Below are 13,597 nucleotides of genomic sequence, written 5' to 3'. Positions count from 1 at the left end.
CGTTTGCCAGTAAAGTTTCCTACCTATAGGCAGACACAAAAGTTACTGGCCCTTTCTTCCTGAAGAGGCTGTGCAACTATCAGAAATATACAATATGCAGCTATAAATTCAGTGATTATTTAAAGCAAACTAACCTGTTCCATGCTTTCGTAGGTGGGAGCTGAGGCAGAGAGCAGAGGAGGAGTGAACATTTCCAAGGTGTCACTTGTGTCATTAATTCCAGCCTGGGTTACACTGGAAGCCAACTTTTGAGGAAAAAGATCAGAGCTGGACAAATAATACAATTGCCTTGTACACTGAAAAGCTTGGTTGTGGCCCAAGTTATCTGTTGAGACATTACTGTTGCCCATCATACCGCTGGCTTCTGAACCGTATAAATGTGGACACTGCTTGCTGGAGGACTTGCTCATACTGTCAACCCAACCCGGGGATAAAGAAGGCATGACCTTCTCAATTATTGTATTGGAAGATGGTACCATGCTTGCCAGATCACTGGCAGTCTGCTGTGACATACGGTCTTCCTCCTTAAAAGCATCTGCTTCCATGCCCTGCTTTCCAAAATCCATGTTAGGGATGTGCAATAAAACCCACCATGAACAAATGTGTCATACTGACATAGTAAATCCTGTGGTTTGTCTTTCTTTTTTTTTTTTCATCCAAGAGATTTTTTTTCAGCCCAGGCTGAATGTAGAGTATCTTCTGACTTCAGAAACTGTAAAACATACATACATATTTATATATTTTTATAGATATAAAAGTATATATAAATATACATATATATAAAAAAAAATACTATTAGGATACATGCAATACAAAAAACCTATAAAATCACAATATTTCTGCCAGCTAAAATAGCTTAGATGTACTGCCTGTTCTCTCACTATTAAAAGTCTCAGACAAGTGTCTAAAGTCTCAGACAAACAGAGACAGATGTAAGACTCTGTTACAATAAAAACCAAAACTCATTCACCACTAGAAGCATTTGCCAAAGTGTCCTGACCTTGTCTTTTGGCTAAATCTTCAGCCTTTAAATTCAGAGAAAGTGCTTAATGTCCAAAGATGACTGCAGAAAGCAGGGAATGGAGATAACAGGAGGAAACAAGAGAAAACAAATGGCACGTTAAAAAAAAAAAAGAAACCAAACAAAAACATCACTAGAAAACTACCTGATGTTTAAGTAGCTCAGAAGACTGTTTATTTCAAAAAGATAAAATAACACTGCTACAGCTTGCACCTGTTTTCCCTGAGACCGGTATGGCTGAGACAGCTGCGCAACACAAACATTCTGCTTCCCCTCTTTAGGCACTTGGCTCCAGTCCTTCCAAGGCAGGGGCCACGCGTTTGCTACTGTCGTGCTTTAGCCCCAGTTGGCAACCAAGCACCACAGAGCCACTCGCTCAGCCTCCCCCCTTGCCCCGGTGGGATGGGGAAGAGAATCAGAAGAGCAAAAGTAAGAAAACTTGTGGGTTGAGATAAGAACAGTTTAATAATTGAAATAAAATAAAATAAAATAAAATAAAATAAAAAATTGTAATGAAAAGAAAAAGAGAGAGAGAGAGAGAGAGAAACAAAACCCAAGAACAAAAAGCAAGTGATGCAACCGCTCACCACCCGCTGACCGATGCCAGCCCGTCCCCAAGCAGCGATCGCTGCCCCCTGGCCAACTCCCCCAGTTTCTATACTGAGCATGGTGCCATATGGAATAGCCCTTTGGCCAGTTGGGGTCAGCTGTCCTGGCTGTGCCCCCTCCCAGCTTCTTGTGCACCTGGCAGAGCATGGGAAGCTGAAAAGTCCTTGGCCAGTGTAAACACCGCTTAGCAACAACTAAAACATCAGCGTGTTATCAACATTATTCTCATCCTAAATCCAAAACTCAGCACTATACCAGCTACTAGAAAGGAAATTAACTTTACCCCAGCTGAAAACAGGACAGCTACTTACCTTGAAAAATTGGGGGGAGGGGGCAGAGGCTATATTTCAGCAGCTGAAGCTAGTGAGCTCCCCCATCTTGTCTGCTACGGGAGGATTCAAAGGTAGTTTATTTGCACTCTTTGAGAAATGTGGAGTCTCCAAGAACTTCATTCGCTCACAAGAAAATGATTTAATGCCTTCTTCCTACTTTAATGTAAGTGGTTTGTGTAAGATGTTTACACACCCTACCAGGTTCGATACCTGCTTTGACAGATCCATCATGTGTAGCTAGGAAACGTTATGTTGTTTATGTTGTTTGCAGGCTTAAAGTCCCTTTAGAGGAATCTACAGTTCCACTGGAAACATTTTGGAAATCTACAGATCTAAAACAACAGAAGTCCAGGCTGTCTGGGCAGATGCTTGTACGCTAAAATAAGAACCCTACAGAATGGATCTTCAATAGGAGTGAAAAAAAACCAAAGCAGGTGTAGTGAAGACAGAGGACTGGACAGGGACAGATCAGAAAGGATGGGCTAAGAGATCACGTTTAAAGAAAAGAGTAGAGCCCATGACCCTATATTGCAATTCCCTCCAAAGCCTAAGAGGGAACACCGAATTCCTGAGTCTCCCCGTTCCTCTGCTGTCAACAGCAGTATTGGTTGTATCTTGGTATTGCATAACGTACAATAATTTGCTTCTCCTACAGATCCCCACTTCAGTTTGAACTCAAGTGGAGCTAAAAGTTTCAACCTGCCAGTGATTTTTCTGAGTATACCGCGATATGCAAGTTTGTTGGAAGGGGGTTGACTTTTTTTTTAAACCTAGGAAACAACACATACCTACAAAAATCACTTAGCTATTCATAGGGTACAAAGTTCAAATGCTGAGCAGTTATCAGCTGCCAGCATGAAGGCTACCCTCAGTAGTAAGGGGCAATACAAAGGCTGTTGGTGGCCTGTCCCACTGACATCACATTTTGCACCAGGTGCATGGAGACTCCATGTCCTGGTCATGCTTTCTCCAAAATACAAATGAAGGAAATATAATCTGAAGACTAAGAATGGTGGGATCTGGAAACAGGCAACATTTGCCAAGAGTCTCTCCAAACACTAACTTCCTTCAGGCACCACACCCACTGCACAGCAGGTAAGGAATTACAAAGAACTGGATTTTGTGAGGAAACCTCCCTGACATCATCAGCAAGGAAAAGATATTCCAACCTTGACACTGATAAGGAGGTCTCTGAGTGACTAACTTGAGAGTGTCAGCTTTTATCCCATTAAAAATAAAAAGAAATTCCAATAACTGTCCATCATAGTTGATCTTCTTCATCAGTTTAATACATCGTAATCTCAAAGGCGCAGGGCTGTATTCTTAATGTATGAGGTTTCATAGGTAAGAAATAATTTGTTTATAAAAGTTAACACTGCCTACGCAGGTAGCTGACTTTGGTTTCCATAAGAAACTGAACACTAAAACTTGCTCTATCACGAACCTTTTCACTGTTTGCTTTCTCATTGTTGTGGATTGCCAGGGAATTAGTGAGTAAACAGAAGCTCTCACCCACAGCCCTGATCCCTGCAGTTCTTCCTGGACTGCACCACTCAATCGAAGCCACGCGAACCCTCCCCCTCTCCGGGCAACAAAGGAGTTCCTCAGTAAATATGGCCAAAGCAGTCAAAACTACTCCCTGTGAGGCAGAAATACCTTCGCGCAGAGCTCCTTGGCAGCCGGCAGGAGCAAACACGGAAGCGCGGTACAGGTTGACGGTTGTCTTGTGAGGTGTTTGTGGGGATTCTCTGTTTGACCACATTTTTTTCATTTAAAAAATATTATAAAGACTAACATCTTTTATCCCAGGTAGTCTCCTAATAAATATTAGACAAAATAAAAAAGTAAAATACTTCGCACTTTTACAGAGCCTTCCACCCCTGTAATTTTAAAGCACTGCTTGCATAAAGTCAGTATGCCTATGCATACGTGACCTGATCTTTATCACTGCTAAATCCTCACAAATTCCCCTGAAAACAAGTAGACATCTAACTGAAAGCCCTGACAGTTTTAATAAGGTCCCCAAAAATAGCATTAGGAAGTTAACCATACGCGCTGCGGCCTGCAGACCTCAGCTGAAGCCTCAGAGCCAGCCTCGCAGCCCTGCGAGAGCTGTCAGTGCCGGGGGTACCCCCGGGAAGCCCTCTTCCATAGAACTGTCTGAAAGGCTTGTGGGAGAAGAATTTTCCTACACCCTGGAGCAGTTCCCCAAGTGTGTCCCTACTGGAGATAGCAATGAGAAGTTATTATTTGTAAATTTTCCTTTCACTTTTTAAAATTGTATTATTAAGAGTAGAGGAACAGCCATAAACTCGATGCATATAGATAAACAGAACAAGGAGAACAAATCAGTGGTGATGATTTTTTTTAAGCAGCACAGAATATAAAGTATTCAACAAGCATTGAAGCACTGGACTTATCCTGCAATCACTGCGTTCTCCAAAATCTGATGAATTTTTTATTGTTCTATACCTGCACTGCTCTCACACCTAACAATCCCAGGCACAATCCCAATCTTGATCTTTCTTTGCTAGGAATGGTACAACCCCATAACAAAATGGCACTTTATTTTATGATCTGCTTATGCAACTAAGTGTGCAGCTGCTTCATGGTTTATATTTGGCTTCTGTAAACAGGAACATACAATATAAAAAACAACAATAACATAAAAAGGATGAAATTTGTCCGTTAATTCCCATTAAGTTCGGTATGCTTTGGGGCATGTCTAAACTGATACAATGAAAAATATCATACATCAACACAAAAAATCCATTAAATTTTTCTTTTAAAAGTACTGAATAATTTCCAAAAATAATTAGCTAGCCAATGAATTTTATAGGGAAAACCAGAGCTATGTCGCAGATGGAGTGAGAGTGCACTTCACTCGTAAGAGAGAAGTAAAAATATAGTTTATTGATACAGAATAGGGAGTTAACAAAGTTCAGTGCGACAGTGTTTTAACAAGATTCGATGGCGAGGCACACTTGATTATTTACTGCATAGAGGACAGGGTCAGACAGAACTGTCAGGGAGACCCTCCCGTTGAGTCATGAGGTTCGGAAAGGATCCCCTTGCTTTCTAAACTCCTTCTCAGAGAGGAGTCTAGGTGCGGCTAGATCCAGTCCTAGTCCCAGACTTGGTCAACGGTTTATATCTAAAGGATTATATATGCGCAATCAATCCTTTATATCACTTAGCTAAGATTTCAAAGTTTAGCATGCTGTTAGTCACTTACCGAGGATCTGTTGCGGCAAGGAATCTCTCAGCCTCGAGGAGTAACCTTGAGAGGCGTCCCTGCTCAAGGGGAGATCCTGGCGTGCAGCCCGCTGCCGTGCAGGAGAGCTCAAAGGGCTCTTGGGCTGCTCACTATTTATGGGGATAAGATGATTGACCCATAGTCATATTTGCATGCCGACCACAGGTTTTAATTTCTTCGGTGGGCGCATTGCACAATAGCCCTAGGCTATTGTGTTGTTATCTGTCTCCTGAATTCACTTTGAGCTGATGCAGCCATCGTGACCAGATGCATCCATTACAATCACCGCTGGTGGTTATCACCTAAGCAGGGTTGCAGGAGATAAAGGTCGGGGGCAGGGGAAGCACACCGTCACAAGCTATCAGTAACGCCAGACCTATCAGTAGAGCAATATCTAACTCTTCACACCTTAGAGTGATTCAAGAGGTATCAACTGGTATCAAGCTAAACAAAATGAAGTTTCCAGATAGTTCCTAGTGATATTTAGAATTTAATTATAATCTCAGGTCTTTTGTTGTAAGAAATGTGCTGACAAGTACATTTAGAAGGTGTATTGGGTGATCATGGTTTTTTAACTTATTAATGGGTTTGTGATATGTTTATATTTGCTTATTTTTCATTATACTTTGAGATTTATTCTTCTTATGCAATATGCAATTGTTTGATGATGTAATAGGAAATCATACATTTATTTAAGGTGAGGAACATAGCCATTTATTTGTATGAAGTTGTTACTTGTTCCATATGACCACAATGGCTGGTGCATTAGAAAGCTACTATTTGACGACTGATAAAACTCATTACTGTGATCACTGACATCAAACGGTGGCAATTTCTAATCTATGGCCAGTTCCACACATGTTGTCTCAGTATTTGTTACTGGAGCATCGTTCATGCCACTGAAGTCAAGAGGAGCATCACTGAAGCCCTTCCTATGCGGTGGAGCAACGCTGCTCCTCATCTCCAGCTCCAAGCAGCTCGGCTGAACCCTGGACTGCCGCCTCTGCCATGGCAATATTTTTCTGTGAAGTCTGCATACCTTAACATTGGTGTTTCTAGCATTTTTCCCTTCTTTCTCCAAGTGAATGCCAGGTCTCCTCCCAGCAAGACACTGCCAGCTGCCTTATTAGCAAGCTGGAGTCTTTAATAGCAGCCAAAACGTAGAGCATAGACTCATTTTTCTCTTCTTATTTTTTTAAATCTCTCCTTTTCACTCAGGTGCTGGCAGCATGGGCAGCTGCTGGCAGCATGGGCAGCTGCCTGCCCCAAACAGCTTGTGCTGCAGCGTGGAATCATGTAGCAGCAGTGCGACCTGCAGACTCAGCTTTTTGGTACTTGCTCCTATTTTTTTTGGATAAGCAGTTTCAGACCAACTTCATGACTTCCCCCAGGACCTAGCTGCAACAGCATAAAGTGAGAGCTTGCTCTTCCTGAATTAGTAACTTGTTAGTGTGATTTGTTTACTAGTTTTGAGTGTACGCTACTAGCAACTTAGTAACAGTATCCACAATTCAGTGTAATAATCTAGTTGACATGAGTTACTCTCATTAACACACAGCTCATTTACAATCTACCATTTAGGATACCTCAGGGTGCTTGAATTGCATATACTTTATCTTGGCCTCTGTAAAGACTCCCTAGGAGAGATTTCTGTTGCCTTGCATATTGCCCATTCAAGTTTCACTACGGCGGAATTATTACAACAGTTGAAAACTTCCAAATCAGTTTGGGTTTGCGTTTTTTTTTTTCTTTTCTTTCTCATTTGTACACCATGCCATATAGAAAAAGACCTCTGTTACACGTAGGATGGTTTAACTACCTGTTAAAGTTAAATATGATCAACATACTGAAAATGCAACTCAAAAGCATCTTAATAATTCTTCTCTCCGTCTTTTTTCTTTAGATACCCTGCGATATTAAACAGATAGGAATTACACAGCAGAAGCTCTGCAAGGCTGCACATGAAACAACAGACTAGAAAGGGCCACCAGTGCCATGGCAGCTCTTCCAGCCAAGGCAAAGCGGCAACGCCTGCTTCCCTGCTTGCTGTTCCTCCTGGAGAATTTAGGGCAAGAAGAGGGAATGGGGGATAAATCAGATAAGGAAAGAAAGAAGCACTGAAACAGCTTCCTTGTTTGGCTTGCTCAGGAGTGCTCTACACTGCTGGAGCAGAGTAAAAGTCACTGAAGAAGGAACAACCGTTTAGCGATCAGCTCCCTTTATGTTACAGATTCCTAGGTTTCTTCTCCTGTCTACTGCAAGACCAACTCGAGTAGCACTACAGAGATGCAAAATAAGAAACAAACAGCACCGCAAGAGAATAGAAAGGATGAACAAATTAAAGGGAAAAAAAGGCAAAATGTCAGAGAAGAGACCTGTGACTGGGGAACAGATGTTACTTAGACCCAGTTCTCTCCCTTAAATTTTGGCAGATAAGAGGTTTGGAGGAAGGGATGAGGTGGTGTTTCCTGTTTCATGCAACTAAAGCTAGAATCCTATATGTAACAAAATAAATCAGCATAGTTCCAGAAAGAACTGTCTTTCCAAGAAGGAAATGTTATTGTTCAACTTCAGTCTTTTTTTCCAAGTTTCTTTCTGTGTACTCACCTCTTTCCCCACCTTCTCACACATGTCTGCACTATACAGTTTATTGCCCTTCCTGTTGATTTGTTCTCAGTCACACTGAAAAAAGCACTTGAAAAAATACAGCTATAGGCAGCAGAAGCTGAACCAAAGAGAAATCCTATTGCCTATGGACACATCACATAGCTTCTCCCTGTCAATGATGTGAAAGCCCACTGCACTTAGTGCCTTTCACCTGCCCCAACAAAAAGACTAGGCTGGAATTGAAAGCAAACATGGAAGGAGGTCACATTACATGAAGCTAAATAAGATCAGTCAGCATGTCCTAATAAAGGTTTCTCTAGAAATGCAAAAGTATCCTACAGTTTTTCTTATGGTCTCATGTTATACATATGCTACATTTCTCTCACTGCCCATTTCTTATCCAAGCCTCTGATACCAACCCTCTGTCCCACAGTGGAGCTGTGACTGACCTGCCACATCCTCAGCATCCGTGGGACTAACACGGTGAGATGTTGGCAGTCCTTTCATATCCAAAAACATTCATGTTCAAGAAGAAAATATAATAGGAGCAAATGGAATGGGAGCAAAACCCAGTCCAAAACCACCTGAAGTCTACCCTGCTGTACAGTTAGTCAGGGGCTGTCTAGCAGAGGAAGTGATCCCAAAGACTTGTGAAGCAGACAAATATGAAGCAGCAGGAACACTTAGGACCCAAAGACCTCTGACAAACATTTTAAGGAAGATAAAAGCTGGATGAAAGTGAGACCTGAAAGTTCACAAACTAGGAAGCACTACATAAGTGTATAAATACATAAATAATGTATCAATACATGTATACAAATATATACATAAATATACTTCTTGGTTACATAGAGTTTATGAAGAAGCTATCAGAACCATGTACAACTAAAGCTGGAGAAAAAGCTCTACATATGAAGACACTTGCCTCTGCAAGGGACTGCCGCAAGGTCAGCACAATCCTTTTCAATAGTTCTGCTTAAGTCCTGTCAATAAAGGATATGTGGAATTTTCTGGGTGGAACTAGGATCAATTTACCTATTGGCAAATGCAGCAAAACCAGAACCTCCCTAAGACAAAACAAGTAGGCATGGACAACTCACTACAATTTAACCCCCAAATAGAATAGTAATTAAAAGCAGCTTGAGAATGGATTTCAAACTTCCTCTCCTGTTGTTCATTTCTATAAATTAATCCCTAGACAGAAGAGGAATTCACCAAATAGCTCCCAGCAAGTGAGCCTGAAATTCTGAAATGGGCATGTGATGCTTTGTCCCTTGTATTATCTGTTGCTGTGTCTTAGAAGAAGAGAACTTTCCAGGTAGAGTAAAAAAGGGCCAGAGTTTAATTCTCTGCAGATGCTGATATCTGCTGTGAAACAAAAAAAGATTTCTATTAACTGGAGAACACCCCCCCACCCGAGAGAGAAAGCTCAAGTAGTTGGTAATGTGTACTGATATAAATGGGTACATATTCTTCATTACACAAAGACAACTCAAGCCCACAACAGTGAAAAAAGACCTGGCTTTGGAAAAAAGTAAACTGCGTGAGTGCATTGTGCTCTGTAATATGTCTCTGTTCATTCAGGCTGCAAAGAAGCTTTGATTACATCTACAAAGTAATAACATCTATTTAAGGTCCGACATTCCTGTGCATCCTTTGTGATGTAAAGTTACAAAAAACTAGATAGTACAGGTACTACATTACCCTTTCAGACATTTTCTACGGGTTTTAACCACTAGAGGGAAATCTTGCACTATTCTGAGAGAGCAAACAGGCAAATTGAAGCACACATTATTTTAAAAAATGTAACAGCAAAAATAGTTTATGCCTAAAAGAAATGCATACTCTCTGAAGTAATCTCAAGGGATTCTTAGGATAGTATCAGTGTCTCACAACATGTTATGATATTAAATGTGAAATTTCAAAAATTCGTAACCAATGAACAGTGGCATTTTTATATACCCTACTGGCTACTAAACTCAGACTGATGAAAAGTCCGGTTTCCAAATACACCCAAGCCTCCACACTCGTGTCAAGAAGACAGTAACAATGATTTGCAGAGAGTTTTTAAATTGGAGCACAGCTCTATTTCTGAACTAGGTGATACCACATAATTGACTCAGTCTGTTTATACCATGACATCCACTTTTCCATCTGGAATTACCAGCCCACCCTGAGTGAAGTCCACAAGAAGGGCACTTTGCCAATGGAGCCACACTGGCTATAACAGACTATAATGGCAATAATGTGGATACAGCTTACACCAACAAAACTGACTTTCTGGGCCAGTTATCACTAACCCCCTACTTCATTTGCAAGACAGATTTCCATGAGCAGTATTATTTTGACAGCTGGGCCTTTGGCTCTTAATTAAGTAAAGATATTTTAAAATCTCACTGTAGGTTCCTTTCATGCACAATTCTTCTGGATAAGCTTCCCCACCCAAACAAGATGCGTCTGATAGTGGCAGTCAATATCTGGGCATCTGGGAGCTAAACCTCTCTGCAGCCAGAACCCTGTAAATATGAGTGCGTCTCAGTTGATGTCAGATCCTGTAACAGCTGATGTTTCCTTTTAGCATTTTCCCCATGAGATTTTTCTGATGTCTGGTTCAATGCGATATTAAAGTCCATGGGAACAGTCATATACAAACATATGCTAAAAACCTTACCCAGTATGTTTGTAGCTGTCAGATCCTATATCCTGCACTGTCTTGTGGTAGCTTTTGTTTGTCTTTTCAGTCCACTCAGATGCTTTGACTCCTATCCTGAGGCAAGAAGGATACGAATTAGTCCATGTTTAACAAGATTCCTGTATGCTCCAGTTCTCTGCTGGAGATACTCGAGACTTTATCAGGCACTCTGAAGTATCCAACAGTTTGCCCATGTCTTAGGCATGTTAGCTGCCTTTGTAGGAGGAAGCAGATTTTGAGGAATATTCATTTCCGATAAATGCATTCCCAAAAGTTCTCTTGTGGTGTAGAAGTCAGCAGAGAAACTGGAGTCAAGAAGGTTTCCTAAAATCCTGGCTTTATAGCCCTAACCATAAATACTAATTTTTCTCAGATGATCAAAAGCAGTGTATTGTGGTTTAGTCCCAGTCGGCAATTAAGTACCACGCAGCCACTCGCTCACCGTCCCCCCTGCCCCTGGTGGGATGGGGGGGAGAATCGGAAGAGCAAAAGTAAGAAAACTTGTGGGTTGAGATAAGAACAGTTTAATAATTGAAACATAAGAAGAAGAAGAAGAAAATATTATTAATAATTAATAATAAAATTATAAATGTTGTTGTTGTTGTTGTTGTAATGAGAAGGAAAACAACAAGGGAACGAGATAGGAACAAAATCCCAGGGGGAAAAAAAACAGCGATACAACCGCTCACCACCTGCCAACCGATGCCCAGCCCGTCCCCAAGCAGCGACTGCTACCCCCCAGCCAACTGCCCTCAGTTTCTATACTGAGCGTGGCACCATATGGTATGGAATAGCCCTTTGGCCAGTTGGGGTCAGCTGTCCTGGCTGAGCTTCTTGTGCACCCAGCAGAGCATGGGAAGCTGAAAAGTCTTTGGCTAGTGTAAACACCACTTAGCAACAACCAAAACATCAGTGTGTTATCAATATTATTCTCATACTAAAATCCAAAACACAGCACTATACCAGCTACTAGGAAGAAAATTAACTCTATCCCAGCCGAAACCAGGACACAGTGACAGAAAACTCACAGACTCTTTACAACCACAGAATCTAGGCAGAATCCTTCAAAGAGCTGTTGGTTTTGTGGTTTGCTGTGAGGGCCTTTACAAAGCTCTAAGCATGTCTGTAACTTGGATTTTGTACTTCAGTCCAGATTGGGCCCTTTGTTTGCCTTTATTTTACCTTTTTCTCTCTTTTTCCTTAAAAGCAGTTACTTTAGTTTTTGTTATGAATGCATAAAATTTACATAAAACTGCTGTGAACATTTCTGCAATGAAGCAGTATTTGGGAGTAATTTTTACACAAAAATATACTTTTACTTAAAGGCCAAACAAATAAAAAAACCCCCACCACCTTAATTCACTGCGTTCCCCACCAAATAACCATTACCTTATCAGAGATCACACACTATATAATAGAGCAGCAAGATACAGAACTTTTTTATATTCTCTGCCAATAATTTCATTCTACCTGTGCTGTATCAAAACTTGGTCTTCACTTAAACCTCTTGAGCATTTTCACTCTTAGTGAATATTACAAATTGCCCTGGCTGCCAGACTCTGAAATGCATAAGAAATTGTCCTTCTATATTCTCCTATAATGCAATCAACTGGGAAGCCAGAGAAAGAAGTTTCAGACAAGAGAAATGCAGTTTGTGTGGCACTACATGCTTATTTTCCCTTCTTGTGGAACTATACTGTATCATTAAATCATATAACTTTGTGAATTGAAAATATACAGATATAGACAAGAAATTAACTTTTACAGACTGAGCAGGGACTGAATTTAGTGGACAAAGCCCTTTTGATTTCAGTAACCTTTTAAGTGAGATAGTGACAAAGTGCAAATCAGTACCTATGACAATCTGTTGATAACAGATTTTCAGAATTGCAACAGTATAAAGCTAGTATAATGCAGAGAAGAATCGTCTAAATCTGTAGTTACACACAGTAAAACCAACAGACATTCAGATGCTAAAACACCACCAGCCATTAGAAATAAACACTATCTTAAAACGGATCTGACTTACTAAGAAAAATCTGGTGCCCAGTTAATGTAAAGACAGTTGGTATTCTCCATATTACGTAGTTTTCCAAATAGAAGATAGCTAAGCAACCTGCTTATTTCTGTCAGTAGAGTCATAGAACAAATGGTTAAGTTTGATTATTGAGACCTCTGGACATCGTCTAGTCCAGCCCCCTCCTCAAAGAAGGGTAAATGTGTGCCATAAAGTATGTTGCATTATCTAGTGAAATGTCTAAGTCATACACAGTTTTCAGCTGTAAATGTATCAAATAGATACCTTTATAATAAATAATACAGTGCTATTTTTCAAAGATCTGTTTGCATGTGCAACTGGGGGTTTCTTATTTTATTTGTATGTGCTTCTCTCCTTATTGTGTTAGCTCTAATAAAATAGCATTTTAAATGATACCTTAGAGAGACTGTGCCTTTCTTACTGCGGTTGTAACAAACCAGCACCTCTTGGTGCAAAGCAATAATGCACTGCTACCACCGAGTTTTGAAAATCCAACAAAAATGATTCAACTAGTTTTCTACGGAACTTAAAGTTGGCGTGCAGAACTGAGAAGAAACTTCAGGATTTATTCCAGTTGTTTACATTCTTCTTTTCCTACATTTTGCACCATTTTCTGGGATTATTTTGGGGCATAGCTTGATATTTGCTAAGGTTTAAAAAGTTACCTCCCTTTGGGAGGTCGCTGGTGCCCCTCAGCTGCGTCATGATAATGTTCAATAATCTGAAAGCCCAGCTCACACATGTGAATAAAACACTGCTAAAAGGTGTTAGCAGAACTCAGAGTTAGGTACAAAGTCTTACCTGAGAATGTGAGACTTGCAAAAAAACATTCAGGGAGAGAAGTTTCTTACACAGTTGTTTTGCCAGGAAATATTTGTCCTTAAGTGCCCTTAGAGAATGTAGCAATGGTTAAATAACTCGATGCCTTTGTAATGGAAAAAAAAAACAGAAGTGATAAAACGAAATCCCATATTTAAAAAAGCCAGAAGAGCAACATATTTTTGAGTGTATCGTAACCAAAACCAGCAAAAATGGTTGTTGT

At 40.5% G+C, this 13,597-nt stretch overlaps 1 protein-coding gene across 1 annotated transcript in view; it reads right to left on the bottom strand.

Moving 5' to 3' along the window:
- LOC140649891 (uncharacterized) overlaps positions 1–410 on the bottom strand; it is a 38,145-nt gene extending 37,735 nt beyond the window's left edge. The window contains 1 exon segment of the mRNA XM_072857727.1: positions 135–410. Within this exon segment, the coding sequence (XP_072713828.1) occupies positions 135–410 (276 nt within the window).
- Positions 411–13,597: the final 13,187 nt, after the last annotated feature.

The sequence above is a fragment of the Ciconia boyciana genome, chromosome 3 (assembly GCF_034638445.1).
Source record: "Ciconia boyciana chromosome 3, ASM3463844v1, whole genome shotgun sequence".
NCBI classification, from domain to species: domain Eukaryota; kingdom Metazoa; phylum Chordata; class Aves; order Ciconiiformes; family Ciconiidae; genus Ciconia; species Ciconia boyciana.
Note: the sequence above shows the minus strand (reverse complement) of the source record. Positions and strands in the feature narration are given on the sequence as shown.